Here is a 16,412-nt window from a genome sequence, read left to right as displayed (position 1 = left end):
GTCTTTTCTACAGATAGTTACATTTGTTACGAGACATTAGTGTTGAGCACAGTATAAGGTCGGGGAAGATGTGGGGGTAGAGGAGGGGTGGTGGTGAAACATATTCTTTTTTTATAGTATACATGTGGGGTTTTGTGTCAGCGTCAACTGGGTAGGTTCTCTTTCAATTCACTTGTTACATTTCCTTGGTAGTGAGAGGAGGAGGAGGAGGAGGAGAGGAGTTTGGATTTGATATCCCGCTTTATCACTACCCGAAGGAGTCTCAAAGCGGCTAACATTCTCCTTTCCCTTCCTCCCCCACAACAAACACTCTGTGAGGTGAGTGGGGCTGAGAGACTTCCGAGAAGTGTGACTAGCCCAAGGTCACCCAGCAGCCGCATCTGGAGGAGCAGAGATGTGAACCCATTTCACCAGATTATGAGTCTACCGCTCTTAACCACTACACCACACTGGCGTAGGAATTGTGGAAAGCCCAGGGTGTAATTGTTTGGCTGCAGTGGGTTATATTAATTTTAGCTACTGTTGTTTTCCTCATTATTTATTGGACCTATTCATAAGATTTTGGTAATTTCTGCATATTTTTTTCTGTTTATTTTTATTGCTTTGCTCTCTGCATTGGGACTGTAAACATTCAATGAACGGAGCGTTACAAAGACTCTAGATAAATAAATGACATGTGTGGCCAATACATTTCTGTAGTTTAAGCCACAGAAAGAAGGATGAGCAACTTTATTGTAGCACCTTTACCACACAACAATACAAACAAAACGAAACACTCTCATGACAGCCAGGACTATAAGACAGCAATATTTTTGGATACAGTGGTGCCTCGCTTAATGAATGCCCTGCTTAACCAAATTTCCGCTTAACGAAAGGATTTTTCGAGCGGAGGTTGCCTCGCTAGATGAATTCATTTTATGAAAAATTCGTCTAGTGAATCGCGGTTTCCCATAGGAATGCATTGAAATTCAATTAATGCATTCCTATGGGCAAAAAAAAAAAATTCAGAAAAATTCAATGCGTTCCTATGGGATTCGCTAGATGAATTTTTCGTTATAAGAAAAGACCCGTGGAACGAATTAAATTCGTCTAGTGAGGCACCACTGTATCTTCTAATACGCATCTGAATCCAAACAAAACCTTCTCCTGCTATGTGGGGTATTGTAAATGTAAAGGGTTTTAAATGATTTCTAATCGAACCTTCTTAAACCTTTGTTCATGCTACACTTTTCAATACCATTTCCCCATTGCATTCCTATGCACCCAAATTCTTTTTAAAAGTGGCTCTGTTGCACTAGGGTAGACAGTGCTTTAAACTAATTTAGCTGTGGAGACCTAATTTTCTTGAATCCCTCCCGAAAAATACTGGCAGTCCAGAGGTTCACATATAATAATCTTTCACACAGAGATGCTTGGCTATGGGGCGATCCTGTGCAACTGCGATGTCTGTGTCTAAGCATCACTACTTGATGGGCAAAGCCTTTCCCTCGCCAATGGAACGCAGCCATGAAGAAGGGCACAGGTTGGATGGGAAAGACAAATGTGATTAAGAGCTTTGCACGTGCAGTTGAGACATTCACATACCGAAGCTGTGTGCAGTAACACCGCAGGGAAGCAACTTGGTCTTTAAAAGTTAATAAATTCCCAATATTCTACTGTGACCACTTAGGACAGGGTTCAGCAACCTTTTTCAGACATGGGCTGGTCCACTGTCCCTCAGACCATGTGGGGGGCAGGACTATATTTTGAAATATAGGAATTCTTTCATATATATATATATATATATATGAAAGAATTCCTATTTCCCACAAAAAAAAACCCCAGAGATGCACACATTCTACTCACGTAAAAACACCAGGCAGGCCCCACAAATAACCCAGAGTTGCATTTTAAATAAAATGACATGTTCTACTCATGTAAAAACACGCTCATTCCCGGACCATCCATGGGCCGGATTGAGAAGGCGATTGGGCCGCATCCGGCCCCCAGGTTCCCTACCCCTGCCTTAGGATAAAGATGCCAGTGCTACATGTTCCATACTGAGCTTTGACAGGCCCAGCAATATTTCCTGCCTCAGCTCTGAAAGCGCAGGTGTTCCTTCACAAGCCACCGGGGGGGGGGGGGGTGGAGGGAGGCCGGCTTGGGTGTGGCTTGCCTCCCCACGGCTCTGGCCTACACAAAGAAGCCTGTCACGGGGGCACTTGGTTGAGCCCCCTCAGGAATTTGCACCCAGGGCCATGCCCCCCCTCCCTCATGCTATACCACTGCCTGGTTGAGCTCAAACCACCAACCAGACTGCTTTCATTAACCCAGTCACCACTCACACCAACATGTCGCTGAAGCAATGATTTTTCAACACCAGCTTGGTTGGGCTGGTCACGTTGTGCAGATGCCTGATTATCGTCTTCCAAAGCAACTGCTCTATTCCGAACTTAAAAATGGAAAGCATAATGCTGGTGGTCTATAGAGGTTTAAAGACTCTCTTTGCAAACCCTCACCATCATCAACTCCTGCCCAGAAATCTATCTCCCCACTGAAGGACGTGTGGCTCCAGAATTGGCCTCCACAGTCACTCACGGACCCACGGTTAAAACCATGTTTATGGAAGAAAATGTTACTCGGCTACAAGTGATTGCCAAAGAAGAATACAAAATATTTCCTCAGGCTGGAACAGTCAAGCACTCTCTCTCTCTCAGCTGCAACCATTCTGACAAGGCGAGTGCCTCACTGCAGTTTTGGGCAGCGTCGACTGGTGCAGTCCTGGATTACCAAACAGGCAGACACATGGGCCCCACGCCTTTTCGGGGGCCGGGGCAAAAGATCAAAGCATTATTGATTTGATATTGAGAGAAAATTGCAATCAAGTATTTGGAGATAATTTGTGAGGGACTCCCTGAGATTTCAACTGCCCTGAGGCAGGGTTTGATCTGGCACTGGACTTGTGTGGTGCAGAAGAATTGCACAGCGTCTCTGTTTCTGGCACTTACCTGGCTGGGCGACAGGAATAAAAGTCCTCGTAGCCGGTCACTGTTTAAGCAGCCCTGTGGGAGAAAGTAGGTGTGGGTCGGCAAACTGTTAAGTGTTTGGGGTTGGGCTGGGGAGCAAGCATTGCTCTCTCCAGAGACCTGGGAAGGCTGAGCTGCATCTCAGCTCCCCACCCTTCTATGGCTGGAGGGCAGGCAAAGGCCACTGAGGGAATGGGGTGGCTTCACCCTGGCAGGTGGGGCAGCGGGAATTTGGGTAAACATGCTGGGGTAGAGGTAATGAGATACTAGAAAAGGAAGGAGGAAACAGCTTCAGAAATTGCCTGGGTGTGTTTTATTGCTCTTTCAGGGCCGCCTTTTGTATGTGTGCGTATACTGCTGTGTAATTAAAATTATATCAATGTGGTTTGCAGAAATAAAAACACAAAACTACACAGTAATAACCATTCAAAGCTTAACATCGGACATCAGTTAACCCTTGTGGAAGGATGTATTCTTTCCCTTTTTTAAAAAAACCCCCACTATAAACAAAATAAACGGTCAATTATCTTGCATATATAACCCAACAGGGAGCATGTGCATAACACATTATCCAAAGGATTGACCTTTGGATACAAAGCTTTTGATCAAATACAAAATGTAAAAGATTTTAGAAACCCAAAGCATCCATGCAGCTGTGATATGGTTGTTGTTTAGTCACTTTAGTCATGTTCGACTTTCCGAGACACCATGAACCAGAGCATGCCTTGGAAACTCTCACTTTCTTCTCAAAGCTTCTCCTTTTTAAAAAAATGTCCATGGAGTTTTCTTGGCAAAATACTGGAGTGGTTTGCCAGTTCCTTCTCCAGGTGGATCACATTTAGTCTAAACTCTCAACCTGTCCATCTTGGGTGGCCCTGCATGACATAGTTCATCATAGCTTCTTGGAGTTATTCAAGCCCCCTCGCCACGACAAGGCAGTGATCCATGAAGGGGTGTGATATGGTAGCCTCACCAATATCTGAGCTTTCCCAGAACAGGTAAGTGATAGCGGTTATTCCTATCATTGCAACTGTTGTTAAGATGACAACTGCTTTTCTTACTGTCCTACGCATAAGGATACAATACATGAGAGAAGTGGAGATATTGTTACATCGATAATTGCAGCTAATTAACCAGACAGTACATAGGAAGTAAGGGACCCAGGTGGCGCTGTGGTTAAAACCACTGAGCCTAGGGCTTGCTGATCAGAAGGTCGGCGGTTCGAATCCCTGTGACGGGGTGAGCTCCCGTTGCTCGGTCCCAGCTCCTGCCAACCTAGCAGTTCGAAAGCACGTCAAAATGCAAGTAGATAAATAGGAACCGCTACAGCGGGAAGGTAAACGGCGTTTCCATGTGCTGCTCTGGTTTGCCAGAAGCAGCTTTGTCATGCTGGCCACATGACCTGGAAGCTATACGCCGGCTCCCTCGGCCAATAATGCGAGATGAGCGCGCAACCCCAGAGTCGGTCACGACTGGACCTAATGGTCAGGGGTCCCTTTACCTTTACCTTTTACATAGGAAGTACTTATTCATGTTTCAAGACACTAGCGTTCATTATGAAATCAAACCAGCCAGAAGTAAATTTGTCTTTCCTACTTTGTCCTCTGGACATCATCTGTCAGTCTTCTTAATGTAGCTATTTCCCACAACCAAATTTGAATTGGTTAGTTATCATTGTGCCTGCAAGGCATCTATTAATCATGCATCTAGCTGCTTGTAATGTGACTTCTAAGTTCTCTGCTCTGCAAATCTGAGTTGTTCAGGAAGGATGTTTTCTTAATAGACTACATACACCTGTTAGAAGAAAAGTTTTCAGCAGGGGTTTAAAAGCTGGCACAGGATAGCTGTGTGCTCCCTGTCGGCAGATGTTTACTGGAGTCTGAGCAAACACATTTATAGGTAAGTTATTGTTTAAACAATACCTTTTTTTGACTGCTAATTCCACCCTTTGTCTTCAGCATGTGTCCTCAAGGATAGCCAAGGCAGTTTTTGTGGACTGAACTGCCCTCACCCATTAAGCCTACTTAAAACTGAAAGCTGGAATTAAGGGTCCCGTGCAGGGGCGTAGGAAAGTGGGTGCGGTGGGGGCCCACCCCGGGTGTCATCACAGACGGGAGTGACAAAATCCCCCCTGGGCAGATCACGCTGCTGTACCGCAATTGGCCCCCCACCGGGAAGATCGCCCTGCCCCTCTGGGAGCATGAGCGGCTAGTTCCATCGCTGGTCCCGTGCTCCTTATTTTGGAACAATGAGTTGGAACATACAGAATCATAACATACTCTCAATCCACACACCCTTAGTCTAACATATTATGAATGGGGAAAGTATGAGGTTCTCTAGGGGGGAGAGGTAAAAGGTAAGGGTAAAGAATGCCTGGACAGTTCAGTCAAATGCGACTATGGGGTTGCTGCGTTCATCTCGTTTTCAGGCCGAGGGAGATGGTGTTTGTCCACCGACAGCTTTCCGGGTCATGTGGCCAGCATGACTAAACTGCTTCTGGCACAATGGAACACCGTGACGAGTGCCAGAGCGCACTGAAACACCGTTTACCTTCCTGCCGCAGCCGTACCTACTTATTTAGCTTTCAAACTGCTAGGTTGGCAGGAGCTGGGACAGAGCAATGGGAGCTCTCCACCATCACAGATTCAAACCATCAACCTTCTGATCAGCAAGCCCAAGAGGCTCTGTTGTTTAGACCACAGCGCCACCCGCTGCTAGCGGGAGGATACTTTAACAACATACAGTATACGCCGATTCCATGAGCTTCAAGGAGTCCCAGCTGATGAAGCATCTCGGCCCCAGCTGACAAAGCGTCAAGGTGTGTTAAGCAGACCTTATGAGGAGGTCTCTACCCTTCCTTTCCTTGACGTAAAGAAACCCCAAGCTATTAGTAAAGTCCTGTGATCATCGCAGCTACCACTATGAGACAGATTTACTATCTTGTTACATCACTTTTGAACCTGTTCTGTTGATGAAGCCCAGCACGGTGAAACAAGGTTAATATTCCGGAAATTCTTGTCTTTGGAATAGGATTTTGTGGAAGAGAAACTACTTGTTATGTGGATTGCTGGGACTTTATGAACTGAGGCAGGTGGAACAGACACGTACAAATGTCTAGACCTGACCCATGAACTGATTAGAGTGTGAACTGATCCACTGGATCTTTTGCTTTTTCCATTGAATTTTATGACTCATTTCTGTTGAAATATATTATATGACACAGTGAATAGTATACTTTATTTTGCAAGAGTACAGTCGGTTACGTCTCATGTGGTTATTGAGTATATTTTCACGTAACCCTAGGTTTGATGTTGTTTTCCCAGTCAATGCTATTCAGAGGCTTGCTGTTTCTGATTCTGGAAATAAAGGTAAAGATAAAGGGCCCCTGACCATCAGGTCCAGTCGTGTCCGACTCTGGGGTTGCGGCGCTCATCTCGCTCTATAGGTCGAGGGAGCCGGCGTTTGTCCGCAGACAGCTTCCGGGTCATGTGGCCAGCATGACAAAGCTGCTTCTGGTGAAGCAGAGCAGCGCACGGAAACACCGTTTACCTTCCCGCTGGAGCGGTCCCTATTTATCTACTTGCACTTTGATGTGCTTTCGAGCTGCTAGGTGGGCAGGAGCTGGGACCGAACAACGGGAGCTCACCCTGTTGCAGGGATTCGAACCGCCGACCTTCTGACCAGCAAGCCCTAGACTCTGTGGTTTAACCCACAGCGCCACCTGGAAATAGCATACAGCTAATGCTGTCTGTTCCTAGCATTATTCACCAACATCAGAGACAAGATGCACATGCCTGTGATGGATATGGGAATGGGCTTCTTGGGAATTCCTCCCTGACGGGGGGTGGGATGCAAAAATGGATCCCATAGCATGAATGGATCTGAGTACAAGAATACCGGTACTTTATATTTTTTGCTCTTGACAGCTCTTTCAGCAACTATTATCTATCAGAAAATAATCTGGCAGATAGTTGGAGGATAGAGAGAGGGAATCAACAATTGGGAATCTTAGCACCAATGATTTGCATAAATGTTGTACAATCCAAAGCATTGTACCGGGTTGCTATGTAGGAAGCTGAAATACAGAATTTGGAAGGTAGGTGGGATGCAAATTGCAAAGCAGATTGATCTGATCCACCCCCATAGACCAATCGAGTGCATGCTTTTAGAGCAGTGTTGCTGGATCCCATGATGTTGTGGATGTCAAATAGATTAGTACACCTGTAAAAGAAGTGTCTTTGTGAAATGAGACGAAGCAAAATAAAAAAATTCCTTCAGTAGCACCTTAAAGACCAACTAAGTTTATATTTTGGTATGAGCTTTCGTGTGCATGCACACTTCTTCAGATACACTAGAAACAGAAGTGTCAGACCCTATATATATACAGAGGGTGGTGGGGGTGGGTGGGAATGGGAGATGGGCTGATGGGAGTGGTAAACCTGTAGATGGATGTTAATGTCTGCTGATGGCTGCAATTAGTCCTGGGCTGAGGTGCTAAAGAAAGCTTGATCATGCATAATGAGATAAGAATCCGATGTCTCTATTCATCCCAGGTGCTTCCATGGTTTTAAGCTTGGTAATGATTTCCAATTCAGCAACTTCCCTTTCCAGTCTGTTCCTGAAATTTCTCTGTAATAAAACAGCTGCTTTGAGAAAAGAGTTTGTGCAAAGAAAAAGGTTCTTTCCAGAAGTGTGCATGCACACGAAAGCTCATACCTAAATATAAATATACCTAAAGGAATTTTTTTATTTTGCTGTGAAATGAGAGTAGCCGACAACAACTTCTCAGGTTTGAGAATTCAAACTCAAATTCAAATTCAAAGAGCAAGATAGGCTGCAGAAGACAAGGGGCACCATGATACACAAAGATTTAACAGATTACCCAAATTAATTCACATCCAGCTTTGGAACAACATCTATTCTTTAAAAAACAAACACTCCTATTAAATCAGATATATATTGCATAGTTTTACTATAATGGCATCGTTTTAAGTAGTGTGTCACAATGCAATAAACCAAAAGCTAGCTAATGACAGGCAGCAAAGGAATGCACGAAAAGCCACTTCTCTTATAAATAGGTTTCTGGAAAAACTTTGTGCCCAGTAATGTTTCTTCTTTCTCTCCCTCTCAAAAAAGCAAAGAAACAAAGAGTGTTTTTTGAGGAGCAGATCTGAGGGCACGTGGTTAATCCATTTCTTTTACTTTTTATGGAGAAGCAAATCTGCCAAAGAAAAGAATACTTTTTGTTGGGTTGTGGCGGATAAAAAATAGGAAGGGATGGTCAGCGTTGAAATCCTCTTCCAATGGCAAACTACATAACATTATCATAGCAGCGGTTGCTGCTGCTGCTTCTGTCCCCTCTTCATTCACTTCTACAAATGACTTGTGAACAATTTTGGACACATGGAGGTCCTGGGCTCCTGACATTCCAGACAAATCTGCTTTGCCGCTGTCAAAGACATCCAGCACTCCCAATTCTGCCAAGGGAGTTTTAAGATCATAGGTCTCCTCCAGCTTAAATTTTGGCAGATGCACCCTAACTTCAGAGTTGCTGTACATTTTTCCTGGGTGTGTCCACTCTTGGAGCTTTCCTAAGGTGAGCTGCTTCTCCAGCTAGAATTTAAAGAGAGAGAGGATGAATTTAATATGCCATTGCAGCTCAAATATATCTACTTCATGTAAAACAACAACAAACAACAAACAACAACAAACAACAACGCTTTTATAGAAAGCCAGAATGGAAAGCTAGGGAGCGTCTGTGGAGAACTAAATATTCAAGAAGGGGACCCCAACTTTAACTTCATTTATTTCCACCACAGAATGGTACCCGGTACCAGGGCTGGGAAAAGACAGTTTGCTACCCAAGGCCTCGGAGACTCACTATCTGTTGGAAGAGAAAATACGATACTCAACACAGCATTGGTCCCATAAAAGGAAACCCGGTCTCTAGAACAGCTCCTGCTTTAATGGGGATTCGTGTAAGAAAAAAAATGACATTAGCAAGTATAAGACACACAGAGAGACTGAAAATCTAAAATTCCACACGGAAATACTCCCAAAAGCATTTAGCCACTCCTGTATACTCAGTGGTCTTTAGAAACTGTAGAATGGTATGAAAAATGTGTCAAAGCAACATATTTTGAAGGCAAGTCAAACTTGTCCCTATTTGATTTCAAAACTGCAAATGAATCGATCTGCAGATAATTCATAGCCTGTGCTGAAGAAGCCAGGGGCTCTGCTTTGGTTTTCTGCAAGGAGAGCCTCCGATATCTCTCCGTCCTCTCAGAAACACAGTCTTTGATCCAGAAAAGTAAAACGGTCCTGCGAAAGAGAGGCATGCTTCATATATTATCCAAGAATATTTCTTCGACAATCAACTGGATAGCTCAGCTGGTTAAAGCGTGGTGCTGATAACGTCAAGGTTGCAGGTTTGATCCCTGTATGGGACAGCTGCATGTTCCTGCATTTCAGGGGGTTGGACTAGATGTCCAAGGGTCACTTCCAACTCTACAATTCTATGAAGACTCAGCTGTAATAATCAATAATATTAATAATAGAGTAAAATAAATAAATGCTGATGTCAATTTCACATGCATATACCATGAACTGCTGCACTGCAACTACAGCTTGTTGTTTTTTTAAAAATAACTATTGGCAATGGGCCATTTGAAAAAATCATAATAGAGAAAGAAAGGGAGAAACCAGAATCACCTGTTCCAGGCCAGTGGAGTTATCCTCAATGTCATCAGGCAGCAGGATTAACATGCTAAGTTTGTCCCCCTTGTACGGAAGTTCCAGTACACGGCATTTACACTCAGGGATATATCCCAAAGGAAGCTCCTTTTTCAGAAACATCATCTTCACCGTCTTCTTTTCCTTCTGGGTAGTTTTTAAAAAATGCACAACTATGAGCATGCAAAAACATATTGCCACTACAGTCATACCTCTTCTTGTGAACGCTTCATGTTGTGGTTTTTTCCGGGTTAAGAACACCGCAGCAAACCCGGAAGTGTTTACTTCCAGATTTCGCCGCGCACGCAGAAGCGTTCTGCGCGGTTTGCACATGCACAGAAACACTCTACCCCGCTTCGCACATGCGTAGAAGCGCTGCTCTGGTTACAGACTTTTCGGGGTGTGAACGGCACCCCGGAATGGATCGTGTCCGCAACCAGAGGTACCACTGTGAAAGGGTATGTTTAGACACCTAAGAGTTTGTGCAAAGAAAAAGGTTCTTTCCAAAACTCTGTTAACAGTTGTGCTGTTACAGAGGGGTCCTACTCAGAAGAAAGTTAGATTTGAGTTCATTGGGACTTACTCCTAGGGATAAGTGTGGAAAGGAATGCAACCATTCACATTCTAATCAGTTCATGGCACACTCAGTATTGCTTTTCGTCATCTAAAGACAAAGATAATCAAGCAAGCGGATTACTAAAGCAAAATTTGTTTATTCTTTTCAGCTGTTCTCCTTCAAGCACTGAAGCTGGTCAATGGAAACTGAAGTCCAATAAAAGCTCAATAAAATATTTCAAAATGAAAATATTGGTTCAGATTTAATAGCTTACATCCATAGAACACACTGGGTTGAATCCAGAGGTGTTCCACCCACATTTTCTTTTACTCCCAGTCATGCACAAATAACCTTCCACGCCCTTAATTTTTTAAATATTATTTTCAATTAATTCGCATTACATGTTAATTGCCATACACCTTCAACATTGTACATAACATGAATATATTATTTCTGCAAATAATCCCCACATCTAACCCTACAACCACCTCCCCTTATACATGCACAAATAACCTTTATGTGTTTTAGAGCTGCTTAAAAAAAGTATTAGCAAGTTGACTATCACCCTTACACCTAAATTTTGGGTAGCATCCGACGAATGCATTCTCTCAGTGTAAGGACTTCCCTCCTCTTCACGCACACCCCACACCCTCCCCAGATGTGCTCCAGAACCCCTGGAACAAATTTAGAGAGCACATGGGAGGGGAGGACAAGTGGGGAAGTCCTGTTGCACAAAACAGAAATTTTAGCACTGATGGGAAGTGTTACTCAGCGCTACTTCGGGTACAACTCTTTATAAGACGGTGATAACAGGACAGCGGAATGTATGGAATATAGGCCTTTTGTTACCTTACTGAGTCTAAAAGGGAGTTCCTCAGTGTCCTCCTCTTGAAATTTCTCTGCCCAGCTGCCTTTGAAGTAGATGGCATTTACCAAAACAAGTTTGGTCAGTTCATTCAAAGAGCCTTCGGATAACAAGTCATGGATTTTACCTGGAAATTGAAGTTACAGAACAAATTAGCTCTGTAAGAATCAAGACATTGGTTCAGACATGACAGGAGGCTGTGGATAACGGTGGCTCAGTGGCTTGTTTTGCTGCTTTTGTGAAGCAAGCGTGCGGATATGCCTGAAACTCATCCATATCCTGGCTTATTAAATCAGGATCTGACTGGAGACAAGGTAGGGCTGAAGCGAAGGAAGGAAGGAAGGAAGGAAGGAAGGAAGGAAGGAAGGAAGGAAGGAAGGAAAACAAACCCTGCTAGTCCTTCCTAATTTTTAAAAAAGAAATTAAGGTAGTTCAGTCAGTAAAGCATGAGACACTTAGCTAAGGGTCGTGGGTTCAAGTCCCACATTGTGCAAAATATTCTTTTATCATAGGGGGCTGGACTAGATGACCCTCGTGGTCCCTCCCAACTTTACGATTCTATGATTCTCTAAGTTGAAAGTTTTCCAAGCGCCATTCACCTTCTGTATGATTCTCAACCCACTGGTTAATTTGCTTTCGTGCATCATCTGAAGCATTTAGAAAATCCACTGTGGCTAACTCAGCTCCGTACATTTTCTGGGTGCTAGCCAAGAAATCCTGGAGAAATCACAGAAGACAGATATCAATGTACAAAGGGGTGGGGGAGTTATCACCCACCTGTGAACTATAAATGCAATTGGTCTTCCCATTCCTGGCTGGGGGCAACAGTTACTTTTGTTGGCATGGTTTCCTATCTATTGAAAGAATGCCAGATTTCTCATAATGCACGAATTAGTAAAAACACTGAATTCCCAGTTTAGGGAAGTTTTTAACGTTTGATGGTTTCTTGTGCTTTTAATTCTGTTGGGAGCTGCCCAGAGTGGCTGGGGAAACCCAGCCATATGGGCGGGAGTATAAGTAATAAATTATTATTAGTAGTAGTAGTTTGGGGTTTTTTCCCATTCTGTGCAAAGACACTCCTGTGGAAAAGGTCTACCTAAACAGAAGAGACAATCCGAAAGTGTTCTATAAAAGCAGTTTCAATACAAATGAATGTGATGTTGTAAACTAATTTGAATGTTTAGCTTTATCCAGGAATGTCAAACACAATAAAGCCGGCAAAAAAATACCCACAACCTATAAGAGGCAGCACTTTGTTTTTGAGCTTGACATATGTGGCTTTTAATGTTCTGGTGTAGCAGTTTCATAGCATACCAATTCTCCTAAATGAAGTATTACAACCCCACCACCCCCAGTTCCACATCTAGGGAAATAAAAAGCAAATCTCTTATCCAGCTAATTTTTCAGAGTTTCGTTTATATCCCAGCAATTAACTTACCTGCAAAAAAGTGTAGGTCTTTTCTCCAAACAGCCTATTAGCAAGCTTCAATGTATAGGGTGCCCCGCTCTTGTTAATGTCGGTATTCAGTGCCTGGAATCTTGAGTGAAGGTCTTCGACGACATCAAAGTGAAATGTCTGCATAAGGGGAAAGAGAAGTCCTAACTTATTATCACTAGGACCAATCGAATAAATCTGTTCTCCTAACTGGCATTGACCACTGCACAACACAACACTGTCATCACAATGGTAAACATACACATGCACACAACATGATCACAATCTGGCCAGGATGGTTACATTTCTTCATTGTTTAGATTTATATCTTGCCTTTCCACACCGAGGTGCTCCTTTTCCTTGAGTACTTAAATTTCATTTTATAAGTCTCTAATGCTTTTGCTTACAGAGAGGCGAGGGGGAAACTGAGGCCTCACCAGGGCCTGAACCTATGCACTTTCTTGTAATAGCCTTGGGTGCCAGGAACAGAACAGAATACCGGTAGGTTTCCGCCCTTCGTCACAAGTCAATGGCGGTTGCTCCTCGCTGCCCTACGCAGGCAGCGAGGAGGTTCAGGAAGGGGAAAGCCAGGATTTGTGCGGCAAAAATCCTGGCTATGTTCCCCAGTGGGGTCTGGGGAGCTCACTGCGCCCCACTGTGCTGCTCAAGCCTGCGTCTGCCAGCTTGAAAGGCAGAGGGGGTGCGACCTGGGAGTGTGCCTCTGCCATGGATGAGCCTCTATCTCCGGCATGATTTGGACAATTGGTATTAATCAAGAGGCGCCCCCTGGACCGAAATATGCCAATGGGCTGCAATCAATTTCTATGATTCTATTTTGGAGGTCTTTAAGCAGAGGCTTGACAGGCATATGTCAAGAATGCTTCGATGGTGTTTCCTGCTTGGCAGGGGGTTGGACTGGATGGCCCTTGTGGTCTCTTCCAACTCTATGATTCAATCACCTGCCAAAAGGACTGGGCTTGGCTCTTTGAAGGTATCTGAATGTGTGTGTGTGTTTTTGAAGCTTGAGAATCCTTAGAACATGCTATTCTGTTTGTTATCTCGGAAAAGAGCGGGCTGGCTTTTGATTTAGGCTCAACAAGGAATATAACAAGGTTTTACTATGTCCTCCCCATTTTAGGACATGGAAGGAGAATAATTAGCTTTATTTCCCTGTTGCGTTACTATCATGATGGAAAGAAACACACCGCTGTCATGAAATCAGGGACTACAAACAGCAACATTCTGATGCATAATTAAATCTCAACGAAACTGCTCCTACTTTGTGGGATATTAAATGATTGAAGCTGAACAGCCTTAGAAAAATAACCAGAAATCAAGATAAAACCTGAAAAGATTTTTTAAATTTTTTTTTTGCTAACCTTTGAGAGTTGTTTGGCTGTGTTACCTTTAGCCCCCAAGGAAACCATGGCAAGTGCAGCAGATATGCTAAGCGGTGAAAAAAAGATGTTGCCTGTTTTGTCGGCTTCACTGAACTTTTGGAAGAGATCAAGGGCAAAATGTGTGTTTGCATTAGCCAGTTTCTCCATGGTGGAATCTGAAAAGCATGGAAATAAAAGAAAAACTATGTCATGTTGTTACACGTATTACTTTTGACCAACACATACACACAATCAGTCAGGAAAACAGGAATCTGACTTAGGCAGGCGTGTCACAAAATAACAAATAAAGTTATGGTCTCTCTCTGCCTTTGTCCACATATTTTTGTGATAGTGCCATGGGGCAGCAGCTTGGTATGTCCAAAAAGGCCTCTTCCCCCAAATTCTCTTCAAGTTAACAAACTTTCTAAAATCTCCCTGCAACCACCAAGTGCTAGATCCACATGAATGAGCTTTGGTAAGCTCAGCAACCTGTCTTGAGTCGCCTCTAAATGCACCTTCCAGGCACACGGCTATCCCAGGTGAGCAGCAATTTAGGAGAGGAAGCTGCCTTGCAGGGGGGTTGGACTGGATGACCCTCAGGGTCCCTACGCTTCTAGGATTTTATTATCAGCCTGGCAGCCAAAGAAGCAGCAAGTTCTGTTTGTCTCATTCACGCAGAGAGGAAAAACTCCACCTGCTGGATTTCTGTTAAAGTGGCAAACTCTGGACTCCTCCCTCTGCCAAACACAGAAACCCAAGCTTCCCAGCTCTTTCCCTGACAGAATAATAATAATAATAATAATAATAATAATAATAATAATAATAATATATTATTTATACCCTGTCCCCAGCCACTCTGGGCGGCTTCTAACAGAAAAATAAAATAAAATAATTGATTAAACATGAAAAGCCTCCATAAACAGGGCTGCCTTCAGATGTCTTCTAAAAATCTGGTTTTTCTCTTTGACATCTTTTGGGAGGGCGTTCCACAGAGTGGGAGCCACTACCGAGAAGGCCCTCTGCCTGGTTCCCTGTAACGTGGCTTATTGCAGCAAGGGAACCGCCAGAAGGCCCTCGGCACTGGACCTCAGTGTCCGGGCAGAACGATGGGGGTGGAGACGGTCCTTCAGGTATACTGGACCGAGGTCATTTAGGGCTTTAAAGGCTAGGGATGATGGGGAAAAGATATCAACAGCAGGAACTCTTCTCCATAAAATATCTGTGGCATGCAGGATTTTTAAAACTGTTTTTTAATGTTTGATGTTTTACTATGTTTTTATATGTGCTATAAGCCACCCTGGGGAAACCCAGCCAGATGGGATGGGTATAAATAAATAAAATAATAATAATAATAATAATAAGAAGAAGAAGAAGAAGAAGAAGAAGAAGAACTGCTCTGCCTGCAGGTTTAATCTCGGTATATTCAGGCCATATGAAAGCCTCGACTACCAGGCAGTGTGGGCTGCAGAATGGGCATAGCCAGGGGGAGCATCAAGTAAATAAATAAAAATACTTAACTCAAAGTAGAAATCGTGGAAAATTTTTGACAGATTCCAACACAACTCCCACCCCCAGCACTTGGGATCAAAAGAAAGTAATTTGAGTGGCAGGGTATAAATAATAAATTATTTTTATTATTAAAAACAATTGTTATTGAGACATTTCATTCCGAACCTGCTAGAGAGAGCCAGGCAAAGGGTGATGGCTGGTGGGTGTCCTACCCCCCCCCCCAACATAAATCCTAGCTACCGTACGTGTCTCTCCACCCGCCAAGAAATCTTGGCTACGCCCATGGGCTGCAGTACTGAGCCAGCTGACTCAGAATAACGCAGTTGCCCAAGATCTTGCATTCAACGGGGCTGCACCGGTTGACCCGTCCCTTTCTTGAGAAATCCAAGCCCCCGGGGATCGGATGTCAGCAGCTCCGCCCAATGAATCCCTGCATTTCTTCTGCAAGAGTTTTCCTCGGCTCGGGAGCCGAGAGGGGGCGAAATGTGGAGATCAGGCTGTGCGCCCTTCGGAGCGAGCCGCGCGCGCCCCTCGAGACAAAGGCTTCTCCGCTCCCTTCTTTGCGCTCCTGCAACGGCGGGGCCAGAAATGGTGCTTTTTCTTACCTGATGGGCGGCAAGGACCCAGAGCGAAGTTTCCGTGGAGCTTCAGTCGCCGTCGAGGGAACCCTGCTCTACTGAAAGAGGCTGGAAGGCAGGGCGGAGGGAGGCGCCCAGGGCAGGTCTAGCGCCGCGAGGGGAGACAGAAAGCGGAGCAACGCCTTAGGCGCCGCCCTTCGACGGAGGGAACCCGGAGGGCGCTGCAGGGGTGCGACGGGACGGGAGACCAGAAACAGTGCCGGATTTACGTTTAAGCTAAACAAGCTATAGCTTAGGGCCCCACTCTCTTGGGGGCCCCCAAAAAAATTAAAAGGGAAAAAACTGGATGTACA

At 44.3% G+C, this 16,412-nt stretch overlaps 1 protein-coding gene across 1 annotated transcript; it reads right to left on the bottom strand.

Annotated features, from left to right (window-relative positions):
• Nucleotides 1–7,953: 7,953 nt before the first annotated feature.
• On the bottom strand, nucleotides 7,954–16,156 carry LOC118089835 (leukocyte elastase inhibitor). The gene is made up of 7 exons (XM_035124831.3): nucleotides 16,087–16,156; nucleotides 13,973–14,148; nucleotides 12,597–12,734; nucleotides 11,758–11,875; nucleotides 11,143–11,285; nucleotides 9,717–9,884; nucleotides 7,954–8,618 (listed from the first exon to the last, which is right to left on the bottom strand). The coding sequence occupies exons 2-7, from the start codon at nucleotides 14,138–14,140 to the stop codon at nucleotides 8,211–8,213; spliced, it is 1,143 nt and encodes a 380-aa protein (XP_034980722.1). The 5' UTR covers nucleotides 14,141–14,148; nucleotides 16,087–16,156; the 3' UTR covers nucleotides 7,954–8,210.
• Nucleotides 16,157–16,412: the final 256 nt, after the last annotated feature.

Source organism: Zootoca vivipara, chromosome 8 (genome assembly GCF_965207765.1).
Source record: "Zootoca vivipara chromosome 8, rZooViv2.hap1.1, whole genome shotgun sequence".
Taxonomy (NCBI): Eukaryota; Metazoa; Chordata; class Lepidosauria; order Squamata; family Lacertidae; genus Zootoca; species Zootoca vivipara.
Note: the sequence above shows the minus strand (reverse complement) of the source record. Positions and strands in the feature narration are given on the sequence as shown.

Excerpts from the sequence above, each read along its gene's own strand:
- LOC118089835 (XM_035124831.3), bottom strand. The coding sequence starts at position 14,140 with ATGGAGAAACTGGCTAATGCAAACACACATTTTGCCCTTGATCTCTTC. Across the intron at positions 11,876-12,596 it reads AGACCTACACTTTTTTGCAG|GATTTCTTGGCTAGCACCCA; the intron begins GTAAGTTAATTG and ends TGATTTCTCCAG. Across the intron at positions 9,885-11,142 it reads TCCCTTTTAGACTCAGTAAG|AAGGAAAAGAAGACGGTGAA; the intron begins GTAACAAAAGGC and ends AAAACTACCCAG.